General features: G+C 32.2%; 1 protein-coding gene across 1 annotated transcript; it reads left to right on the top strand.

Annotated features, from left to right (window-relative positions):
• Positions 1 to 17,787: 17,787 nt before the first annotated feature.
• On the top strand, positions 17,788 to 18,796 carry LOC109806521 (uncharacterized). The gene has a single exon (XM_020368953.3). The coding sequence runs from the start codon at positions 17,994 to 17,996 to the stop codon at positions 18,471 to 18,473; it is 480 nt and encodes a 159-aa protein (XP_020224542.1). The 5' UTR covers positions 17,788 to 17,993; the 3' UTR covers positions 18,474 to 18,796.
• The last annotated feature ends 4,393 nt before the right edge of the window (positions 18,797 to 23,189 follow it).

Raw genomic sequence — 23,189 nt, 5'->3', positions numbered from 1 at the left:
GGTACGATCCATTTTACCTTAGGCCGAGGTCGAGTTCGAACATTGGTACGAATTATCTAACACTGAGATCGAGCCCGAACCTCGTGGTCAAAACTTCATCCAAGGCCGAATTCGAGCCTTGATGCAAATTACCTTATCTTAAACCAAAGTCGAATTCAAACCTTGGTGTGAATTATTCTATCTCAGGTTGAGGTTGATTTCGAACCCTAGCATAAATTACTCTATCCTACTCGAGGTCGAGTTCGAACCTTAGGGCAAACCACTTTAAACCAAGCCACGTTTAAGCGTGTTCTCAAACCACAAATACAGGCAAAATCTAAGCCTAACACATGAGCACAAAAGTCAGAGGTCAAAATAGAACCATCAAAAATGCAAAGACGAAATCTCAGAAAAATGATATATACACAACAAGGTTTATGAGTTCAAAAGCATAAATCCGAAAAGAAAATACATGAAATGAACTAAGCTATTACAAAGCCCAAAATGGCCTAAGCAGAGGCATCATCACTCGAGCTGTCGGGGAGGTCGTCTTCCTTTACTAGCCTCCCAAAGCGCACCTCCTTCTCCACATGCATGGTCGAGAGGTCGATTCCAGGAGCAAGTAGTCTCGCCTGCCGAGCTTCCTTCACGAAACCCTTCTTGTGCTCCACCAAAATGTGCCGCGCGGTCTCGACGAGTCGCCTCTCCAGCTCCGCCTTCGTCGCGGCCATCTTGTCAAGATCAACCCTTAGAGCGGAGGCCTCCTCCTCCTTGCCACTAAGAAGCACCTCGTCAAAGAGGCGCCTCTCAGCAGCGTCCCCTAATTCGGTCTTCAACGTCGAGACCTCGTCCTCAAGTGAACGCACTCGGCTCCGAGAGAAGGTGGAGAGCTCCCGCAGCTCGCCAACTTGCGTGGCGTAGACCTCATTAGCCTTCAAGGTGATCTCCAAAGATTTCTAAGTCCTCGCGAGATCTCACCTCATGGCTTGGAGCTCGGCCTCGTTCTGCTTCTTCACCTCGCCCGATTCTCCTCTTCCAGAGGCCAGACTCGACCCTTCATCTTCTCCAGGTCCCCCTGCTGCTTGGACCACCTATGCTTCCAATGGTCCACAATCGCCATCACCCTCTACAGGAAGACCTCAATGGAGTCAAGGTCGTCCACTGGCCCGACCTTCTCGATCATAGCCTCATCAGCAGAGCGCAGCGAGCCCTTGGGGTAGAAGGTCTCTATGGTCACCCCCGCACTCCACAAAGAGTCTATATCCGCCGAGGTGCTCACGTGATCCAACCGTGACAGAGGGCGACCTTTCTCAAAGCGTTGAGCGAGGTATTTGCTCCTAGGGCCCCCTGCGACGAACCAGAAGGTGGTGTCAAGGCAGCAGGATTAGGTGTTGGGACCTCGGAGCTCAGCCCCTCTTTGTGGACCTCGGTGGATGTTGGGGCAGAGGCCGCCTGCGCAGCAACATGGGTGGTCTTCCCTGGCGCCTCCGAGCTCGACACCACCCGAACCTCGACAGCATCTGGCTCAGGCCTTGCCTACAAAAGACAAAAATTTTCTCCTAAGTCAGAAAATAAGAAAAGGGAAGTATAGAGGGGAAATCACAAAGAAAGGCACAAACCTCGGCGGACTAGGCAACCTCTTCAACGACCACTTGGGGAGCTCCCTCGGGCAGAGGACTCCCGGTGAGGTCGACTGCGCTGGCATCAGCGGCATTCGACGTCACCTCTTTAGCATCACGAGAGGCAGATATCCCCCCGACCTTCTTCTCCCCCCTCTTTCTTTTCCTGCGGGTCTCCAGGGGGGCAACCTCCTCCTCCTGAGGCTCAGGAACCTCGATCTCGGCAACGTTGTAGCGAGACTTTAGCTCGCGCCACTTGCTTTTGCCCATTATGCCTGCAAATACAAGAATCAGATACATCAATAAAAGAAAATTTTACAAACCCTAACAGCTAACAAAGACAAGGTACTCACTCTCTAGACCCCTTTCCTTGTACGTCGAGTTAGCAAGCGACAAAACGAGCTTGCAATCCAAGGGACGAGGAAGTGCTTCTAGGTCTTTAATGGCAGCAACGTCTGAGGCCGTCAATTGCAGATTGGCCGACCCATTAAACCTGGCCGGAGCCTGCCTCCATTAAAGAGGGAACTTCGACAACCCGCCGAAGTAGAACACCTCATCTTTCAGCTGGTCGACCTCCTTGAGCAAAACCCGTAAGAACTCTTGTTTGAAATTCTTGTAAGACTGGGAGTAGAGAGAAAATAGTCCTCCATCCTTACTACCACTCAACGACACCCAACCATAGGGAGGTAAACCCAGTTTCAGTTGGTAGAAATGAAGAAAAACAGGGAGAGATACCTCTATCCCTAGGGTCGAGCACAGGACCTGGAAGGCCCACAAAAAACCCCAACTATTGGGGTGCAACTGGCAAGGAGCCGAGTTGATAAAATTTAAAAAATCACACTCAAATTGGGTAAAGGGAAGGCATACGCCTAAGTCCCTAAAAAAACACTGGTACATGTAAAAGAAAGGAGGGTTAGAGGTACCCCCCATATATACACGCTCATCGGGCTGACAGGGTTCAAGCCGGATAAGCTTAGAAATGGATGGTTCACAGATCCTATGCGATTTCTGCATCACATTTATCTCCATGAACGACTTGAAGACACTTTGGAATTCCCCAATGTCACCCCTGACCCAGTCGTAGCCAGGGATGACGGGGAAGGGTTCCTTGGGCTGGCTCCCCCCTTTTTCTTTTCGGCCGTGGCCGTCTCGGCGGCCATCGCCTTACCGCGCGTCTTTCCTTTACCCTTAGCAGGTGCGGAAGGAGCGGCATCACTGTTACCAACCATCAAGAAGATGAAAAGATTTGAGAAAAGGAAGAAGATAGGGAAATCGAAGTACCTGGTACTCCTTTGACAAATGAAAGAACAATAACGAAAGATGAAAACTCGGTTGCCGGAGAAGTCGACAGAGGAGAACGGAGACAAAGAAAGCAAAGACGGAGAATAAGCAGAGAAAAACGAAGAGGCGTTGGAAGCAAGACAATGGAAAAGAGTAAAGTGAAAGGAGAAAGGGCGCGAGAGAGAGAAAAGGGGCCTTCAAAATTCAAAACGGCAATAACACGTGTCAACAAGGGGACAAGACTGACAGCACATTAATGAGGCCCCAAAATGATGAAGCATTACCATCATTACATAACCGTCATTCCCATTAACGCGCCGCCCCCGCGTTTCGGAACACGAACTGACAGTTATGACACATGGCAGTACAACAGAGAACGCTCGGCATTAACACCTCGACCCACAGTCTTCGGAGCTCGGGGGCTAGTGTACTATCCGTACTGCTATGCCGAGCTCGAGCTCGGCATCTCAGCGCGGAGTGACCTCGGACACGCGCTAGGCAACGCCAGCCCGACATCCAAATAGGTCATAACTGATCTTAGGCCCAAGGCCCAATGAAACCCTAATTCACACAAAGGTACGTGCATTACTTATACGAGACTCATACACCCACAAACACTAACTTTAGCATCGGAGTCTCTTTTGTAGGTACTATCCTCGTCTTGGAACAACAAGCGTACCTAGTGAAGGAGGCTCACCGATCTTACCCAGCAGATCGTCCCCTACGACCGATCTCCAATAAGAACAGATGCTAAATTAAATATTCTAATTATTTTACAATAAATTAAAATGAAAAGATAATAAAATATGTTAATTGATGTTTTAAATAAAATGTAACCTAAGAAATTTATTTACAGGTGAAGTTATCTATGAAAATTTTCGTAGATAACTTATCTACGGAAAAATCCGTAAATAAGTTACCTATGGATATTTTCGTAGATAAGTTATCTACGGATTTTTTCGTAGATAAGTTATCTATGAAAATTTCCATAGATAACTTATCTACAGAAATTTCCGTAGATAACTTATCTAATGACAATTTTTAATAATATTTATTTTAAAATATTATAATGAATTAACTAAAATTTTAGAATATATTTTAGCCAAAAATAATTTTAAAATATATTTTAATCTAAAATTTATTTTTTGGTCAATACAGTGACTAAAAGTATTATAATAAATAATTAAATTAAAAAAATTAAATATTATAATGATTATTTTTTTAATGATGCTAAATTAAATATTCTAATTATTTTACAATAAGTTAAAATGAAAAGTAATAAAATATGTTAATTGATGTTTCAAATAAAATGTATTACTTACGAAATTTATCTACAGGTAAAGTTATCTACGAAAATTTCCATAGATAACTTATCTACGAAAATTTTTAAAAATAACTTATCTAATGACAATTTTTAAAAATATTTATTTTAAAATATTATAATGAATTAACTAAAATTTTAAAATATATTTTAATCAAAGATATATTTTTTGGTTAATACGGTGACTAAAAGTATTATAATAAATAATTAAATTAAAAAAATTAAATCTTATAATGATTATTTTTTTAATGATGATAAATTAAATATTTTAATTATTTTACAATAAATTCAAATGAAAAGATAATAAAATATGTTAACTAATGTTTCAAATAAAATGTTTTACCTACAAAATTTATCTATGGGTGAAGTTATCTACGGAAATTTTCGTAGATAACTAAATATTATCTACGAAAATAATTTCGTAGGTAATATTCCGTAGATAACTAAAAGTTATCTACGAAAAAAATTCCGTAGATAACTAAAAGTTATCTACGAAAAAAATTCCATAGATAACTAAATATTATCTACGAAAAAAATTTCATAAATAATATTTCATAAATAATAATAATTTTTCTTGTAGTGAGCTAATATCATTATTTTGTTGTTGATGTAAAACATCAACAAAAGAACAGGTGTAACACATTGATGTTAATGTGATGCATTAATTGTTAATATAATATTATGTCATATTATTAACTATATGTTACATAATCAATCCATTTCAACACATGTTAAAGTTGACAAACTATTCTAAATACTCTAAAAATTTAGAGTTTATCGAGCAAAAATTAATTTTATAGTTTTTAATTGTTTCTTTAGCAGATGAAATTGTTTGAAAAATAAATTGTAAATTTGAGTGAATGAATTAAATTATTAATAGTTGTTTTACCCTAAATTTTGTTTATTTTTTAGAAACCGGAAAGTTTATTTGCAGTACAACATTCTTTTTATTTTTATTTTTTTATTGTATGCAAACAAAATTAAATAACTTAAAATGATTTTTTAATATACTTATCCAAACAAAATCTCTAGATTATAATTTGTTTTTAAATTAAATAATTGATTACCATTTTGATTTAATTGATTAAATAAAAAAATCAATTGATTTTTTATTTAATTTATTAAATTAAGATTTTAATTTAATAAATCAACAAAATATATACTTTTTGAGAGAGAAAAAGTTCATAATCGGTTATAAATTAACTTTAATCGATTATTTTCTTTCTCAAACATGTTATTGTATATTTTCTTCTTTGATTTGCGAAAGTAAAACGGTGCAACTTTTTGCCAATTTCTTTGTTATTAAACAGCTGAGAATTGATTCTTTCGAGTGACATTTTCATTATATTCACAAGAATGAAAAATTAAGAGAAACGGAAAGGAAGAGAAAGCAATAAGGTACTACCTTGCTATTATTCAGAAAGATAAGTTGATATATACAAGGAAAATTGAAAAAGAAATAACACAAAGGACAAAGAAACTAACATATAAAGATGTAGCAGAAAAGTAACAAAAATTATTTTTGCTAATAGAAATTATTGTTGAGACCCCCTCCCTCTAAGCTAGAAATGGATGTTTAACATGCCCAACTTGGTATGAAATTCATAGTTTTAAAAATTGGACCGGTCATCAAACCGGTTAGGGTACTAGGTCAATGGGTCAAAAGTTGAACCGGTGAGTCACTAATTAAATCGCATGACTCGGTTTTTATTATTTTTTTTAAAAAAATTATTCATGTTAAATATATTTTATACTTATAAATTTTAATAAATTCATATCTTATTTTAAATTTCAATTTCCATCTTATTTAAAGTTATCTTTATTTTTATTTGTATAAAGAAATACATAATAAAAAATTACATGTTAAACTATATATTAATAAAAATTAAAAATATAAATAATATGTACATATATAATATGCTTGCAATTGATATCACAAAATAAAATATGTAATATCTACATAGATATTATATTATTAAATATATAATTTAAAATTAATAATATGTTATAAAAGTTATTTAAGTTGCATATATTACAAATAAATACATTAGAACAAGTAGTCATTGTTATGTTTAATAAGACTCTTTGTTCTTTCATTAATATATTTAAATCTCATTGTTATTTTTGTGGTTTGTAGTCCTTTAAAAAAATAAAAAAAAATTTGTGGTTGAACTGGTTTGACCTACCGATTCACTAGTCGGACCGGAAAATTGACCGGTTCAATCCGGTTTGAAATGGGTCAAATGTATAACCGATCCAACTTAAGATTCGGACCGACTAGACCAACGGTTCCTAGGTCAACCGGTCCAATTGACCGGTCCGATTCGGTTTTTAAAACACTGACGAAAACTTTGAAACAGAGTCAGAGAAAGCGCCTTAGTGAATATGTCCACAAGTTGGAGAGATAAAGGCACCGGAAGAAGCTTGATCAAATCAGAGTTGAACTTTTCACAAACATTATGACAGTCAATCTCTATATGTTTAATATGCTCATGGAAAACTTGATTTGTTGCTATTTGAAGAGCGGATTGATTGTCACAATAAAGAAGAACTGGACGAGTGAAGGAGACTCTAAAATCTTGAAGAAGAAAAGTGAGCCATTGAAACTCACAGGTGGTGGAAGCCAGGGCACAGTATTTAGCCTCAAAAGAGCTGCGAGAGACAAGATATGAGAGAATCACCAAGATAAATATAAAAATTGATAATGGAGCATCAAGAATTAGGACAGCCAACCTAATCTAAGTCACTAAAAGCTTTGAGTTGAGATGATTTGTTGGTAGAGAAGAAAATCCCAAAACCAGGTTCTTGCTTCAAGTAGCAAAGTATACAAAAAAGTAGTTTGAGAATGGGATATGGTAGGAGCAGAAACAAATTGATTGAGATGGGGAACAACATAAGTAATATCACCGCAAGTAGTAGTAAGATATATGAGTCTTCCAATAAGTCTTCTGTAAGCTAATGGATCATGAAGCGGAATGCTGGTAGTGGATGAAAGACGAGGGCAATAATCCATTGGTGTTGAAATTGGACGAGAAGCAAGCATACCACAATCAAATAAAATACCTAGAACATATTTCCTTTAAGAGATATGTATGCCAAACTTGTTTCGAGCTATTTCAATGCCCAATAAATATTTGAGATCACCTAAATCCTTGATTTTGAATGTGTCATTAAGAATCTTAGTGATACGTTGGATTTCAAGGAGATTATTTCCTATAAGAACAATGTCATCTACATAGACAAAAAGAGCAATAATCATTGAGTCGGAGAACTTGAGAAACAAAGAATGATCAGACAAGCATTGATGGTAACCATGCTGGAGAAGAAAGGAGGAGAGTCAAGTAAACCATTGTCGACTAGCCTGTTTTAAGCCATAAATGGAAAGTTGCAACTTGCAGACCTGGTTGGGATGAGTTGGAGAAAACTAGGGAGGTAATTTCATGTAGACTTATTCATGTAATTCACCATGGAGAAAAGCATTATTGACGTCTAATTGTTTAAGATGTGATAGGATTCCTAATTTGCACAAGGAATGAAGAAGGATCTTTTGGGTTCAAATTCTGGAACTTAATTTTCTGGAATGTAAGGAAGGATCTTTTGGGTTAAAAATCTGAGATTTAATTCTCTGGAATGTATAGAAGGATCCTTTGGGTTAAAAATCTGGGATTTAATTTCTGGAATGAAAGTAAGAAAATTAGAATGTTAGAAATGGAGGTAAGGAAACAGTAAAAAGGAATGAAGGAAGAATCACTCTCCCAAGGAAAGGCTTCACACAAAGAATTGTGGATTATCCTTTGATATGCCTAAATTCCTGAATCACTCAAGAACAATTAGAGAATTACTCTCAGTAAATAAAACTCAAATTCTGATATGATTTTATTCATCCCTATGGGCAGCTTATATAGCTTACAATCAACAACCTTCACTTACATTAGTGGACAAATAATGGACTCCACTAAGCCTGAATTATGACCACTAATGACAAAATATTATAAAAAAACACTTTAGTGGGCAATTATTGAACTTCCACTAAGCCTAACAATTATGACCACTAAAACATTAAATAAAACACATGCTAAATTCGTGCACCCCTCTGGTATGCCTCATGGCTGACTCATCCCAAAGGTTTTGGGCCTTATTTGATAAAAATAACTTGCTTAAAAAACTAGCCCAATAAGTGGTGCAGCCCAAAAAGAGTTGGCAGCCACTTTAACAAGAGTTTTAGGCCTTTATTTACTAATTACAATTACTAAGAACACCATAGAGTAATTAGGCTTCATAATCCTTGATACAATTCACCATCTTGGCCTTGTTTTCATCTTTAGGCATTTCTTCAAGAATGAGGGCCGTAACTTGTTGCAAAGCATCTTTGGCCTTTTTAGTCCTCGCCCTAGTCATTGGTCCTCCAAGTCCTTTGAGTGCTCCTAAATCCTTGCCCATGTCCTCATCAAGATGCCAGTTGTGAATGGTAGCAAGAGCAAGAGCAAGACAAACATTGGTGAGTTTAGCAACCAGAGAAAAAGTATCAAGGTAATCCAAACCTTCAAGTTGGGTATAACCTTTAGCGACAAGTCGAGCCTTGTAGTGTTCAACAATTCCATTAGCATTGTATTTAATTTTGTAAATCCAGCGGCAACCAATATTGTGAGGTGAAAGAGTGGTGAAAAATAGCGGCAACCAATAGCATTTAGGGTTCCAATCAAGATAATCAATTTCACAACACAAACGACAACCATGTCAACTTTGATCATAGATAAAAAAAGGGAAGAGTTTCACTTCAACAGCTAAGGCCAAAAAAATTCAATTTCTCACATTTAGGATTCCAATCAAAATTGTCAATTTCACAACACAAACAATTCAATTTCTCACATTTAGGACTCCAATCAAAATTGTCAATTTCACAACACAAACGACAACCATGTCAACCTTAATTATGGGGAAAAAAAAAAAGAAAAAGTTTCACTTCAACAATTAAGGCCAAGAAAATCAATTTCTCACATCAACATTATGATAAAAAATGTCAATTTTGCAACACAAAGGTTATAAAATAAATGGTTGGACAAAACAGTCATTTACATTAAATAAAATATTAAATAAATAATATATAAATAATTCTATTCCTTATAAGCGGTGACTAATATCAACTATGGATTAAATCCAACACAAATCTAACAATTTAAACCACATTGTCCACCATGGACCACATGAAAAAAAAAATACTTAATTTTGGATTATATGAAGTCCAAAACAACAGTAGATTTTGTCGTCTTATCATGAAAGCTGATGCAATTTGCTTGTTCAGGAGATTTTATCCTTTTTAAAGGCATGGGTAGCCCTGCTCGTGCTGTGGTATTGCATGTTGTTACCTCTCCTATTTCTTATCTATCACTTGATAATAAGTCTCATATTAAGAAACATAATTCTCAAAATAAATGTTATACTAATTTTTTAATATAATATTAGTTACATCTTTTCTATTTATATTTTTAATAATATTATGTAAAAAAAAAAGTTTTGTATTACATTGTTTTTAAGAAAAAAATTAATTATAAGAATAATTTTGTTAAATAACCCAATACGATAGTTATTATGGAAGTTATTAATTTGCCTTCCAATTTTAGAGAAACAACCTTACGGGGCCCACAATCGAATTTAATATAATATATGAATGTTAATTGCAATGCAAGTAGTTACAGAATAGCCTAAGCGTAAGCATCATCTCAAGGAACATAATTGTAAGTTAGGAGGAAAGGAAAAAAAATAGATAAAAAATAAATATGTATTAATATTTTTTTTTTAGTAATAAAGGAAATTAAAAGAAAATAGAAAAAACTATTGTATTTTAAATTTATTTTAACTTAATATAGTAATATTTTCAAATTTTCTTTCCACCATTTCAAATACCACATAAAAGTGTGTTAGGTGAGAGGAAAATGGAAAAAATGAGCTTTTATTTAAAATAGAGCATAAATATATAAAATAGAATATATACACATATGTCTAGTATGAGGCTTAAAATCAATATACAAAATACAGTCAAATTGCTACACTAAGTAGCTAAAACATCAAAATATCAAAAGTATCAACTCCATCTGCCAGCTGCAGACCTGTCTCAACACACCAACCTATCCCTATTCTGCTCCCATACATAGTATGATCATTGCAGTCCAAACCACATGGAAACAAGGGTAAGCTAATGAAAAGAATCAATATATATATATATATATATATATATATATATATATATATATATATATATATAATTACAAAAATTATAAACAGCTACAGCTTATCAGCACATTATTGAGTTCAACAAGATCATCATACAACACATCAATATACAACTCACATCATTCAGCAAATTCAATATTAAACAAACAATGCGTCGTCACGCATATCATCTCGGAGATCTCCTACAACAGCTCAGCCTTACGAACTACAACAACTCAGCCTTACGGCCTACAACAACTCAGCCTTACGGCCTACAACAGCTCAGCCTTACGACCTACAACAGTTTATATCAATATTCAACACAGCACAGCATAACAACAATAACAACATACAACATACGGCACAACTCAACTTTTACAACAATACAGCTTAAACATTATAATTCAGCATGAACATCTCTCACAACACAGCACAATCATCACTCAGCTCAATAACATTCATCATTAACAGCTTAAATCAACATATATCAGCATATAAGGAAAGAACACATCCACTCCTAGCGCACTCATGGTTGCGCCCGACGTGGCCCAACCAGAGAGCTCCAAGGCTCAAACGCGCCCGGCGCAATTCCAATTGCACCCAACGTGCTAGAAGGCAGAGACTCTCAAGATTCTCCCACGCCCGACGTACCAAACCCGCGCTCGGCGCAGGGAAGGCACAGACCTCCCCAAGGTCTCACGCCCGGCGCAATACCAATTGCGCCCAGTGCCACCCCTGGCAGAGACTCCCAAGGAGTCTCCACTCCCGGCGAGATCAAATCACGCCAGCGCCGTATCAGAACCCCAAGAAAGTGAGTCCCTGACTGATAACGCACCCAGCACAGTCCAACCACACCCGGCGTGAGCCATCAAGGGGCTTCCATTCTCAAGCTCGCCTGGCACACACAACCTTGCGCCCGACGAGCTTGACCAATAGAACCCTTTGATGGTCACGCACCCGACGCCAAGAATTGCACCCGATGTCCTACCAAACAACAACTCTCCAAGTTCAAAAATTTTCCCCAAAACCTGCAAAATCAAACATCCCAAGCACATGCAAACCATTCAAAGAACCACATTTTCAACCAACAGCTCAAAAATCACCCCTTTTTCCACATGCAACCATCAAACATAGAAAAACACCAAATTTTCATCATAACCCCGAAACCCCGAAAAATGGATTTTCATCAAAACAGCTCATCAATCTTCGAGAATCAAACAATCCGTGAGTTTCCAACTCACTCAACAAACAACCAGCACAAATCCTAGCATCCCTTACCTCGATGGAGAAGATTCCGAGCTCCGGGAGGGAAGAACGAGAGAAAATGGAGGAGAAGAAGAGAGAAATCCGAGCCTCAGTTAAAGCCTCCAACACCACTACTCAGCACCTGAGATCACCAAGAAGAATCAACAAGTGAGTAGAGAATTGGGGGAGAAGAGAGTATGAGAGTGAGAGTGAAATAGAGGAGTGTTGAGTGGGAAAGAAAGAGTAGCGGGAGGGGTCTCACTTTTTAATAGACCATTATATACCTTAAACATAAAAAAAATGTTATATATTCTTTTTAAATAATTACACACAATCTTTTAATATTCTATCTATGTATAACTATTAGAGACACGAAGTGCTTCGACCCCTCTAGTATTTATAGAAGCAATTGACAAATCATTCAAAATCTCAAATGTTAACCTTATTGTTCCATTTTGTTTGAAGAAATTAAAGTATACCTAAATCAAACTTCCAAAATTAATAAGTAATCTTTAAATGATATTGAACTCGATCTTCTAAAATAAAATTCTGAGTTTAAATCTTGTATATAAATAAATAATTAAAATTTTCCACTAAAAATAATCGAGCAATTATTTTTATATAGAATTTAATTATTAACAAAACTAATAACTAATCCCTACCCTATAATATTTTACCTCTAAATATGAGTTTTATGTGTCAAGCTAACATGTCCACTAATTTTTTGGGTACGTCCTTGCTACGTTGGAGGCATCTCAAAGGGTGGAATAGTTAACCCCAAGATTTAACGCGGCTGCATACACAAGGTAAGATTCGAACCCCTGACCTTGCTTAAGCGTGGATCAATCCTTACCGCTGAACCACACGCTTGAGGTTAACATGTCCACTAATAATTACGGGTTAGGAGATTTATAAATTTATTTACGCCTTATATAATGAATACCAAGTATAACATGTATATTTTTCCTTTTGCCAAATACCAACGGAGATTTTTTCTTTTAAAGAAAAATGTATTCATTTGTAACCGTCTTCAATTAAAAGATAGCATTGTAATAAATAATTTATTTTTTAAATAACATTGTTTTTCTAAATTTTAAAATTGAAAAAGCAACATTTTTCGTTTGAAAAGATATAGGAGACAAAAATGAAAGTGATTTGGTTCCTATACCTATATATGTTCATACTCAAAATCAAAAAGATATATGGAAAGTTTTCCAGCATATATATATGGTTTACAATTTAAATTTATTATTAGCGTAAAGTTTTGAATTATTTTACAACAATTTAATTGTTATTTGTTGTTTGGTTTAGGATTGGTGAGTGTTTAACGTTGTCTGAGAGGGGTGGGGATGAATGGGCCCATCCATGCTTGCTAACAACTGAGCATATATGGGTTGGACTTTGTTTGGGGCTTGTCTCTTCAGACCCAATTGCATGTGGGTGTTGGACCTGCTAATCGATCAATTCAGAATTATCATTCAAAATTTGGGAATTTGAAATATGAAAAATATAAAATAGGTTAAAACCCTCCCTTATAATATTTTTTAAGTTTTAATTTAGTCTCACTTTAATTTTTGGGTTCAATTTAGTCCCATCCATAAAAAATATTAACAATATTTGTCTTCCGTCTAAATTTCTCAAACGCCATTAAAGAGTCGTGAGAATCACGACTCATGATTTTCAATCACGTCCGTGATTCTCACGGTGTGGATCACATAAAAAAATCTGCTGAGTAAAAATCGTGCGAATCACATCCGTGATTCTCAATCACGTGGATACTCCTAAACGGCATTTGAGAAATTTAGATGGAAGGCAAACATTGTTAGTATTTTTAATAGGCGAGACTAAATTGAACCCAAAAATTAAAGTGAAGATAAATTAAAACTTTAAAATATTATAAGAGACGAAATTAGGGCTCTAGCCTATAAAATAAAATCAAAGAATTTATATACACGTTTGATTAGTTAATTGTGTGAAATTAATTAACGGTGATGTAGTAAACACATATTTTCAACTGAATTATATGTAATTTATCACGTATGCTAATTTCAATAGTAGAAGTTTATTTTGTACATTATCCATAAGTGTCTTTTATTAGTTATAGAAAAAGAAAACAAAACTTCTTACCAATGATGATCGATTTGATGTCTCTACTTTAGTGCGGGGTCTATTATGATGGGTTTTGATGAAAATATGGATGTAGAAATAGAAACCAACCATTTTTATTATTGAGTAAGTAAAATATACACTAATTGTGTAAATAAATTTTATATTATCGTTTAATCACAAATTATTATTTATTTATAAAAATAAATGATAAATTTGTTTATTTTTTTATATTAATTAATTTAAAAATTGATGCCAATATTAATTTGTAATTAATTGGTGGTGTAAATTTTTATGATGGATAATTATTTTTTAATATTGAGATATGTTGCCTTCAATTACTGTACTTGTATATACCTTTTCTGATGTGTTAATTTTTAGTCTTTTAACATTTATAAGTATATTTGTATTATGTTCATTTCTCTGTTGAGCGTTAAAACAGTGTTAGATCACATTTATATTCAACGTGCATTAGAATGTGAAAAATAAGGAAAAGAAATATATTCTGTAGATGATTAGATGTATTTGAATTTCAATTTGGAGAGGGCAAATATACGTTTATTCCAAAGCTTTTTCTTAGATACTTTTCTATTCAATTATTTTGGAATTTGTATTTCCAATAAAACAACCACACTATTAATGTGTTTATATATGATTTTATAATCCAATTCATATATAATTTTACGCCAAATTACTATAAAATTTTTTTCATATAATAACATATATAATATGTGTTATTAAAAATACTTTTTTCTACATATTAAATATAATAAATGTTGATATATTGTTAAAAAATGTTGATATTGACTATAATAACACATAAAATATGTTATTAAACCACTTTCAAAATCAACACCTAAATTATATATAGTTATATGTCAAATAGATATATACTTACATATATTATATTTATAATGACATTTTTTGTATGTCACTGTCACATGCGGATCTTTGTTATGACAGAGGAAGTCATAGTTCTCCCAAACTTTTAAATTTCTTTTTTATATATACTCTCACATATATATATATATATATATATATATATATATTATATTTATATATTATCATATTATTAATTATAATAAAACTAAAAATTGAGTAAAAAAATGAGAAATTCAATTATTTTTTTAATTAATAAAAAAATTAATTTATATAAAAATATTAATTTGACACTTCCAAATTTTTTATCCAAATTCTGTCACTTTGTAGTGAATTGTTATTATTGATATAGAAACTACATATACTTGTTTATGAAAATTTAGAGTTTGTAAATTAATATTTAGGGTTTATGATATTTTGAATTCATGATGAATTCTAAACATGCTCTATATGTGCATCTTTCTCATCTGTCTTGAGACTAGAATAATTGCTTTAACAAATTATTCTGATTTTTTCATGAAAATTTGTTAATTTTCCTCTCTCTCATAATAACATACCACGTAATTTAGTACTTTGGAGAGATGATATTATCATGAATTTCAGATCAGGAAGTACAAGCCTACCATACCTTCTTCTAGTACCCTTCAATTGAATGACTTAGAAAAGAGGAAAGAAACACGAGTATTGCCTTCACACACAAAAGGGTGTGTGATCTGTTTTTGGCAATTAGACAGTTAGCTCAAAGGTAACGAACTTAACTATACCTAGCAAAACGCTGACTTTTCACTAACCCTAGCTACTACAACAAACAAAAACCCCATAACATAACCACATGCACACACTAAGCAATGTTCATTTAATGCCCTTCACCTTATTCCAATTCTGGTTTTTCCCTGTCCCATTTACCTTACCATATGGTCAGAGAAATAGAAATTCATGAGGTGAGGAGCTATATATGATGGATGTGGATTGAAGGGTCCTTAGCTCCCACTAAACCTGAAAGCTGCAAACCCACCTACTCACTTTAGATAATTAGAGGGTAAATAAATTACTCCTACGTAGAGAAGTCTAATTAAGATGTTAGACTTAAGCCCAAGGAGCATTTATTTGCCCACTATATAGTGAATATTTTTTTTATTAAAAAGTATAGGAAGGGTATAAGATATATAGGGATAGCTTTCTAGTTAAAAATAAATATTTATCCTATAAATTTTTCGACATAACTTAATTTTATAAAATTAATTTATAATGTAAATTATATATTTTATTTTAACTATATTTCTAATTGAAATGGGGTTTGATTTTTTTAATACACCAAATATTGTTGGAATTTGTATTGGATAAATGGTGGATAACTCTTGAATAGATCTATGGTAAGTTTTAATACTATATTAGAATGTGAGTTTTGGGATTTAACTTAATCTTACACAATTAATTTGTAATGTAATAGTTACTATCTATTTATATACTTTATTTTAACATTTGTTATTAATATAATTCAGATAATCATACGTCCAATTACATCGTCAGTTAGATTGATACATGAGGTTATTTCATACATGGATCAATATTTTTCATTGCTCAATATTTATTTAAGTTAATCATCTAGTTGAACCGTCATCAATTTTGCTACTCATACTTGTTAGGGAATATAAAGGTGATTAAGTGTATATATATATATATATATATATATATATATATATATATATATATATATATATATATATATATATATTCTTACCAGAGATCGGTCGTAGGGGACGATCTGCTGGGTAAGATCGGTGAGCCTCCTTCATTGGGTACGTTTGCTGTTCCACTCCGATACTAAAGTTAGTGTTTGTGAGTGTATGAGTTTCGTATAAGTAATGCATGTACTTTTGTGTGAATTAGGATTTCGTTGGGCCTTGGGCCTGAGATCAGTTTATGACCTATTGGAATGTCAAGCTGACGTGGCCTAGCACGTGTCTGAGGTCACTCCGCGCTGAGATGTCGAGCTCGAGCTCGGCATAGCGGTACGGATAGTACATATATATATATATATATATATATATATATATATATATATATCGAGAGAGACAGAAAGTTCAAACAATATTGGTGTAACTTTCACAAAGTATTACACCGTTCAATAACTTTATATTAAATGTAAATTTTAATTATAAATTCAACCGTTAGATTGAAAGTTTTTTGTTCTTCCATCATATATACAAAATTTTTATATTAATCCAATATGATTTGATACTTCATTCTTATAAAATAAAATTGATGTGATATATACATTTTAAAATATAATAAAATATAAACATTTTGATTACCTTCAAGTTGTTGTTCAATTTTAACAAAATTTGATATAAACATATAAAGTGATATGAAGTTATAATTCAATGGTTAGATTTACAAAATTCATATTTAATATAAAGTTATTAAGTGATGTAATACTTTGAACCCTCCTCATATATATATTTCATTCAATAACTCATATTCTACATCAAATTTCAATGATCCAATCGTTGAATTTAAAATTTTTAATGCATAGATCAAATCTGCAAATTTTAAAAAAAATTTAAAAATCATTTGATACTTCATTTCATTAATTCAAACTGACGGATAATTACAAAATCATTTTATACATTGATTTGAATTAATGAAACAAAGTATCAAAGAATTTTCAAATTTTTTAACAATTTGCATATTTGATCTATGCATTTAAATTCAACAGTTGAATCATTAAAATTTGATGTAAAACATCAGTTATTGAACGGAGTAAGTCTACCTGAAATAAACGGATTCCTCCACACAAATAAACACTAAATCTTAATTTAAAACCTTTCAACATCACATTTTTGAATCTATCTTATATTATTATATGATATTTAACTTACCCATTTTTAATCTAATGTAACACTCCTCATTTTCACATCAAACATAAGTAAAGGTTAACAGCTACGACCTATTAGAAGTACTTTAATTTACCTCACTCTAAATAAACAAGCGAAGACTTAAACCTATTAGATACGATACTCTATCTTGCCCACTCAACTAACACCTTTTCAGATTATAGTGAATTTTCCAAAGTTTGGTGAGACTTCCCCCACTTCATTTTCTTCAGGTTCATTGGCATTAGAGGGTTAATCTTTCAATTTTCACACGCGGACAGCCAGAAAACAGACATTTCACCTTTTTGAAAGCCCTCTAAACTAACCCCTTAGTTTGCTCTTTAAGAAAGTGAACATTTCCCTTCTCCCAAGAGTGATCTTGCTCTCTAAGAGGTGCACCATGGCTCCCCTTTGAGATTGTACAACACCACCACCACCAAGCCAAAAACTAGTGAGAGAGAATAAGATAGCAAATTCATGGAGGTTCAATCTCCTTCAGTGAAACGCCACTATGACATCACCATGTCAAGAAGAACAAGGAAACAGTTTCCACTGCAAGGCAATGATCACAAACCCATATCAGCAATGGATCATGATGCAAAAACAAAGGATGCCACAGTGGAAAAAACTGCTCAAACCATTGCTGAGGTGAAAGGTGGTGGTGAGAGTGATCACAAAAGCTTGAAGCAACTCATCATAGGAGATGATGACCAAGAGGCAAAGAAGGGTGGTAATAGTGATGAGAGAAGCAAAGGATCAAGAAACTCACTTGGTGAACATTTCAGTGAGGATCATCTTCAGCTGGTTCGGATGCAACAGAAGGAAAACCTTCAAGGTTTGAAATTCAAGAAGTTGGTGCGTCGTTATGCAAAGGTTTTGGGGCATCTGATGAAGGCTAAGCGTGACCCTCATTTAGGTGATTCTGCCAAAAAACCTGTTTTCAAGTTATCTGCATAGGAAAATTTTTGGTTTTAATTACTAGATGGTGGTGATTTAATTTGGTTCATCTACTTTCTATGTATTATTATGTGCTTATATTTTGGCCAACAAAATATCTTAAATTTCTCCATCTCATGTTATTCTTATCTTTTGTGTATCCTTATTAATTCATGCATATGGTTTATATTATATAAATATGTATTAATTGTATCATTCAAATATGATCTTAATATGATAGTTTCTAATTAGTACCAATGTACCATAGTATCTTCTTGTAACAATTTCATGCCTCTTTCTCCATTTTGTGGTATAACAAGGGTAATTGGTTTTCAATTCTTTTATGGATTTCCTTCACATAGTTTATGATGAGTTTATGCTCTCTGATATTTGTATGTCAACTTATCTGCTTCAATGGAATGTGAAACTGTCTATTTTTTTAGAAAAAAAGTTTAGCGGTTAGAATGTGAAGGATGATTTGTATTGGATGTGTTTTTCAGCTGCAAAAAACATTTAGGGTGACAATAGAACAATTTAGCAAGACAAGGGAAAATGGGGAGAGATAGACTGATAGACGTTTTTCTATAGAAAATAAGGAGCATAATAGCCAAAACTCAAAATCAATTACCCTATTTTATTTTATTTTTTGGTGAGGACTTTTTTAAGATGTTTGAAATAGTAGATAGAGAATGACACCCTCAAGACTATCGGACAGGAAGCCAATAACATGTTAGAGATTCTCAAATTAAATATCATTGTTCACTTATGTGATTATTTGATATATGGTAGTACCCAATTTGATTCAAGACTTTACTTGTTGAACTGGGAGTCACCATACTTATTAGAGGAACTTCACCTTTGGCGTTAAAGAATTTTCTTGAATAAGTATGACCCAACAAAATGAAATTTTAATGGTCATGGGGGTATTAAACCCATGACGCTAAGGAATTTTCTTGAGTAAATATGATCCACCAAAGTAAAAATTTAATGGTCATAGGAGATATCGATCCTGCGTCATGGAGAATACAAGCTCGGATCGAATCTCAGACCATTTGTACCAATCTAAGATAACTTTATTTTGACAAGGATCAAGTAAAGATTTGGTATTTTGTTATATGAAAATTGAATATAATATGATTGGATAGAAGAATTCACAAAAATTGGTAAATTAAGTTTTCCGACAAAAATTAGTCATCTATAAAATTAATAAATATTTTCTATCAATCAATGACATTGTTATAAAACTAAAATGGATCTATTAAAAAAATAAATAATAGATATAGATATGTTTAAAAAAAAAAAGCATATTCTTTTTTATTTTTAATTTTTTTCTTATTGCAGCGTGGTTCCTAAAATTTAAGGTGCCAATTTGTCATTATACCTTTTTTCCCGCACAAACCTTTGTTTTCTTCAAATTATTTACCAAATTGGACACCATTATTTATTTTTGTTTGCATTTCGTGATGTGTAAGTTTATTGGTTTAGTGTGATGATAGGAGCACAAGACTAGAGCCACAAGTGTTATTTGTACAAAAATAATTGAGTGGAAAAAGATCGAAAGTTTAGAAACTAAGACATTTTGATTAATGTTTCCAACCGCCACGAGACTTCAAATGGCCATTTGAGCTACCATCAATTTATAGCTAATGCACGTATAAGTCATGCAACGAAACTGACATTTTGACAGCTAGGTTGGATTTTACGTAGTAACAACTCATGTTTTCTGCGATTTTCCATTTAGATTTATTTATGTGAGAACGACGAAATTTCAGTCATTACATGATTGCATGAAAATACAACCCATTGTCCCAATTATTTGATTATATCGAAAATCACGTATCACAAATACAAATTAATTTTTAATTATAGTTTTAAAATTTTACATGAATTATGTATTTAAAAAGAAAAAAAAATACACTTAATTACATTTGCCTCTCCTACGAATATGTTTTTCAATATAAGTAAATGTTTTATGTTTGGAGACATGTTAAATATTCTATATATCAAAGATTCTACATATATAATCATCAATATGTTACGATTCCATGGTTGAATTTGTAAATTTCCTATTTTATAAAAAGTTATTAAAGAGAGTATACATAAAAAATTTACTTAAGGAGCAAATAAAAATACATATGATTAGTTGACACTAAATTTTTAATAAAATGTGAAATTTTCCGATGGAACCATGAAATCATTTAATATGATATTTCTTGTAGTTCGTACAAGAGTAAAATTACTAAAGCTCAAGTTTGAAAAACATTCATAAAAAATATTTGCTACTAATTTTATTAACTAGAAAATGTCACATATATCAATAAAAGATCCACTATATAGTTATTTTTTATTTAAATACAAAATTTTATCTCAAATTTTATTTTAGGTTTCACTTCCAACAACTTCAGGAGAAATAAAGCCATCCACTTATTATAAAGATGGTGCATTTTTTTTTGTGTATATGTATAAAGAGAAAAAACAAATGATTCAAATTAGAACACTTATTAACTTGAGAATATGAAAACAACTAATAATAACTCTTATATTAAAATAAATAATTTAGATTAAACAATTATATATAAAGTTATTACATACTATCACTATTGTACTTTTTTTCTATAATCTATATTGTTGTTAACTTCATCACCTCTACTTCCATCACATGTTCTCCACATCACCACAATCACAATCATTGACGTTGTCACCAATATCAATGTCATCATTATTATTATTGTCATTATTATTATTATTATTATTATTATTATTATTATTATTATTATTATTATTATTATTATTATTATTATTATTATTATTATTATTATTATTATTATTATCATTATCATTGCTACCATCGCTATATATCAACAATGGTGATAATAGTAATAATGAAAACTAGCTATAATGAAAACGGTGGTGACAGTGTCAACAGTGATAGTAATAACGATGATAGTGTTGATAGTGATGACAATGATAAAATAGTAGCGATGTAGTGAAAGTGATGTTGTGACGATTAAAATAACAAAGATAAAAAGTACTACAATGACAATAATATATAATATAATATCTTTTAATTTAAATTATTTATTTTAATATAAAAATTATTATTAATTATTTTTTATTTTTTTATATTAACAAATATTTTCACTTGAGTCATTTTCTTTCTCACTATATATATTACTTATCAGTAAAAAAAAAAAAAGAGAGAACAAGAACCACACTTGTTGAAAGTGAAATCCCACTATTAACTTGATCGTAAGTGAAGAGTAAAATAAAATTTGATGCAAGTTCTAGAAGGCAATGCTTTTTTATGGTTTATATTTGTATCTTACATAATTTTATTAATAATATATTTCATTTATTATGTGTATATTGAAATAAAATGTTTCTTTAATATTATTCTTAGTCAACCAATACAGACAAAAATAATATGTTAAGAATAGCACCACCCCTTCCCCGATAAATTTCAGACTTAAAAATGTAAAAAGTTTTAAGTTTTAAGTTATTTTACCAAAATCATAAATGATTTCAAATTTTAGAAATATAATTTTTTTTATAGAAATCAAAATTAAAAATATAACATAATTTGTTAAAAAAGGAAATCAATTATAAATACACAATACATAAATTTAAATAAATGAAAAAATGTGTAATTAACTGCTCATCAAAACAAACTGTATAAGAAATAACAAATATTTAAATGTTTTCTTGATTTCATATTTGCATTATAATTGCACAAACATTTGAGAGAGAATAAAAATACCAGTTTAAAATTACTTTAACCTATATTACGTACATGAGCCATAAAGTCATGATATAAAATAGTTATAGTTTTATATTGTCAACCGTAAATCAATCAAATATCACTATATCATTATTAGTATGACTTATTTATTATAAAAATAAATAAATTATCCAATATCGGATATTCAATAAGGCAATTAAGGCTAATGTCTAGAATTCCTAAACTTATAAGGCCTCCAAATTCTTTTAATAGTAGTATTATTGATATAAATTAATTTTTAAAAAATATTAATAATATTTGAGATAATGCCCAATATTTTATAAGACACATCTTATATTTTTCTCTCTTATTTTTTTATTATTAAAGTTACTTGAAAGCGTTAAAGTCATAAAGTTTCAAGCACAAAAAGTAAGGGATGCATTTGTTCAATTATCGAAAACTAGTGAAGATCCTAAGATAAAGAGTGAAGCCATGTGTTTAGCGACTTATGAGATGGAGAATTTTGAATTTCTATTAGGAATGAATATTTGGTATGATATACTTTTTGCGGTTAATTCTGTAAGTAAGATTATGCAATCTAAAGATATGCACATAGATGTTGCTATAGATCACTTAAGAGGTCTTATAACTTATTTATAAATTTAAAGGGAAAATGGTTTTGCATCTGCATTAGAATCCACCAAAGAAATGGCTATTGAAATGGATATAGAGCCCAAGTTTAGTGAAAAACGTAAGATTCATAGGAAAAAAACATTTTTATGACATTGATAGTGATGAGATAGCTCATTCTGCTGAAGATTTTTTTCGCATTGATTATTTTTTGTATATATTAAATCAATCTATTTCTTCTATTGAGAGTCGATTTGAACAATTTTTAGAATATGAAAACATGTTTGGTTTTTTATTTGATTCAAATAAATTTAAAACTTTAAGGGAAGATGAATTGAAAAAATATTATATCAATCTTGAAAAGATTTTGAGTTTTGAGGACCATTCTG

Source organism: Cajanus cajan, chromosome 10 (genome assembly GCF_000230855.2).
Source record: "Cajanus cajan strain Asha chromosome 10, NIPB_CcT2T_4, whole genome shotgun sequence".
NCBI lineage: Eukaryota > Viridiplantae > Streptophyta > Magnoliopsida > Fabales > Fabaceae > Cajanus > Cajanus cajan.
The sequence above is the reverse complement of the archived record's forward strand: the minus strand, read 5'-3'. Positions and strand labels throughout refer to the sequence as shown.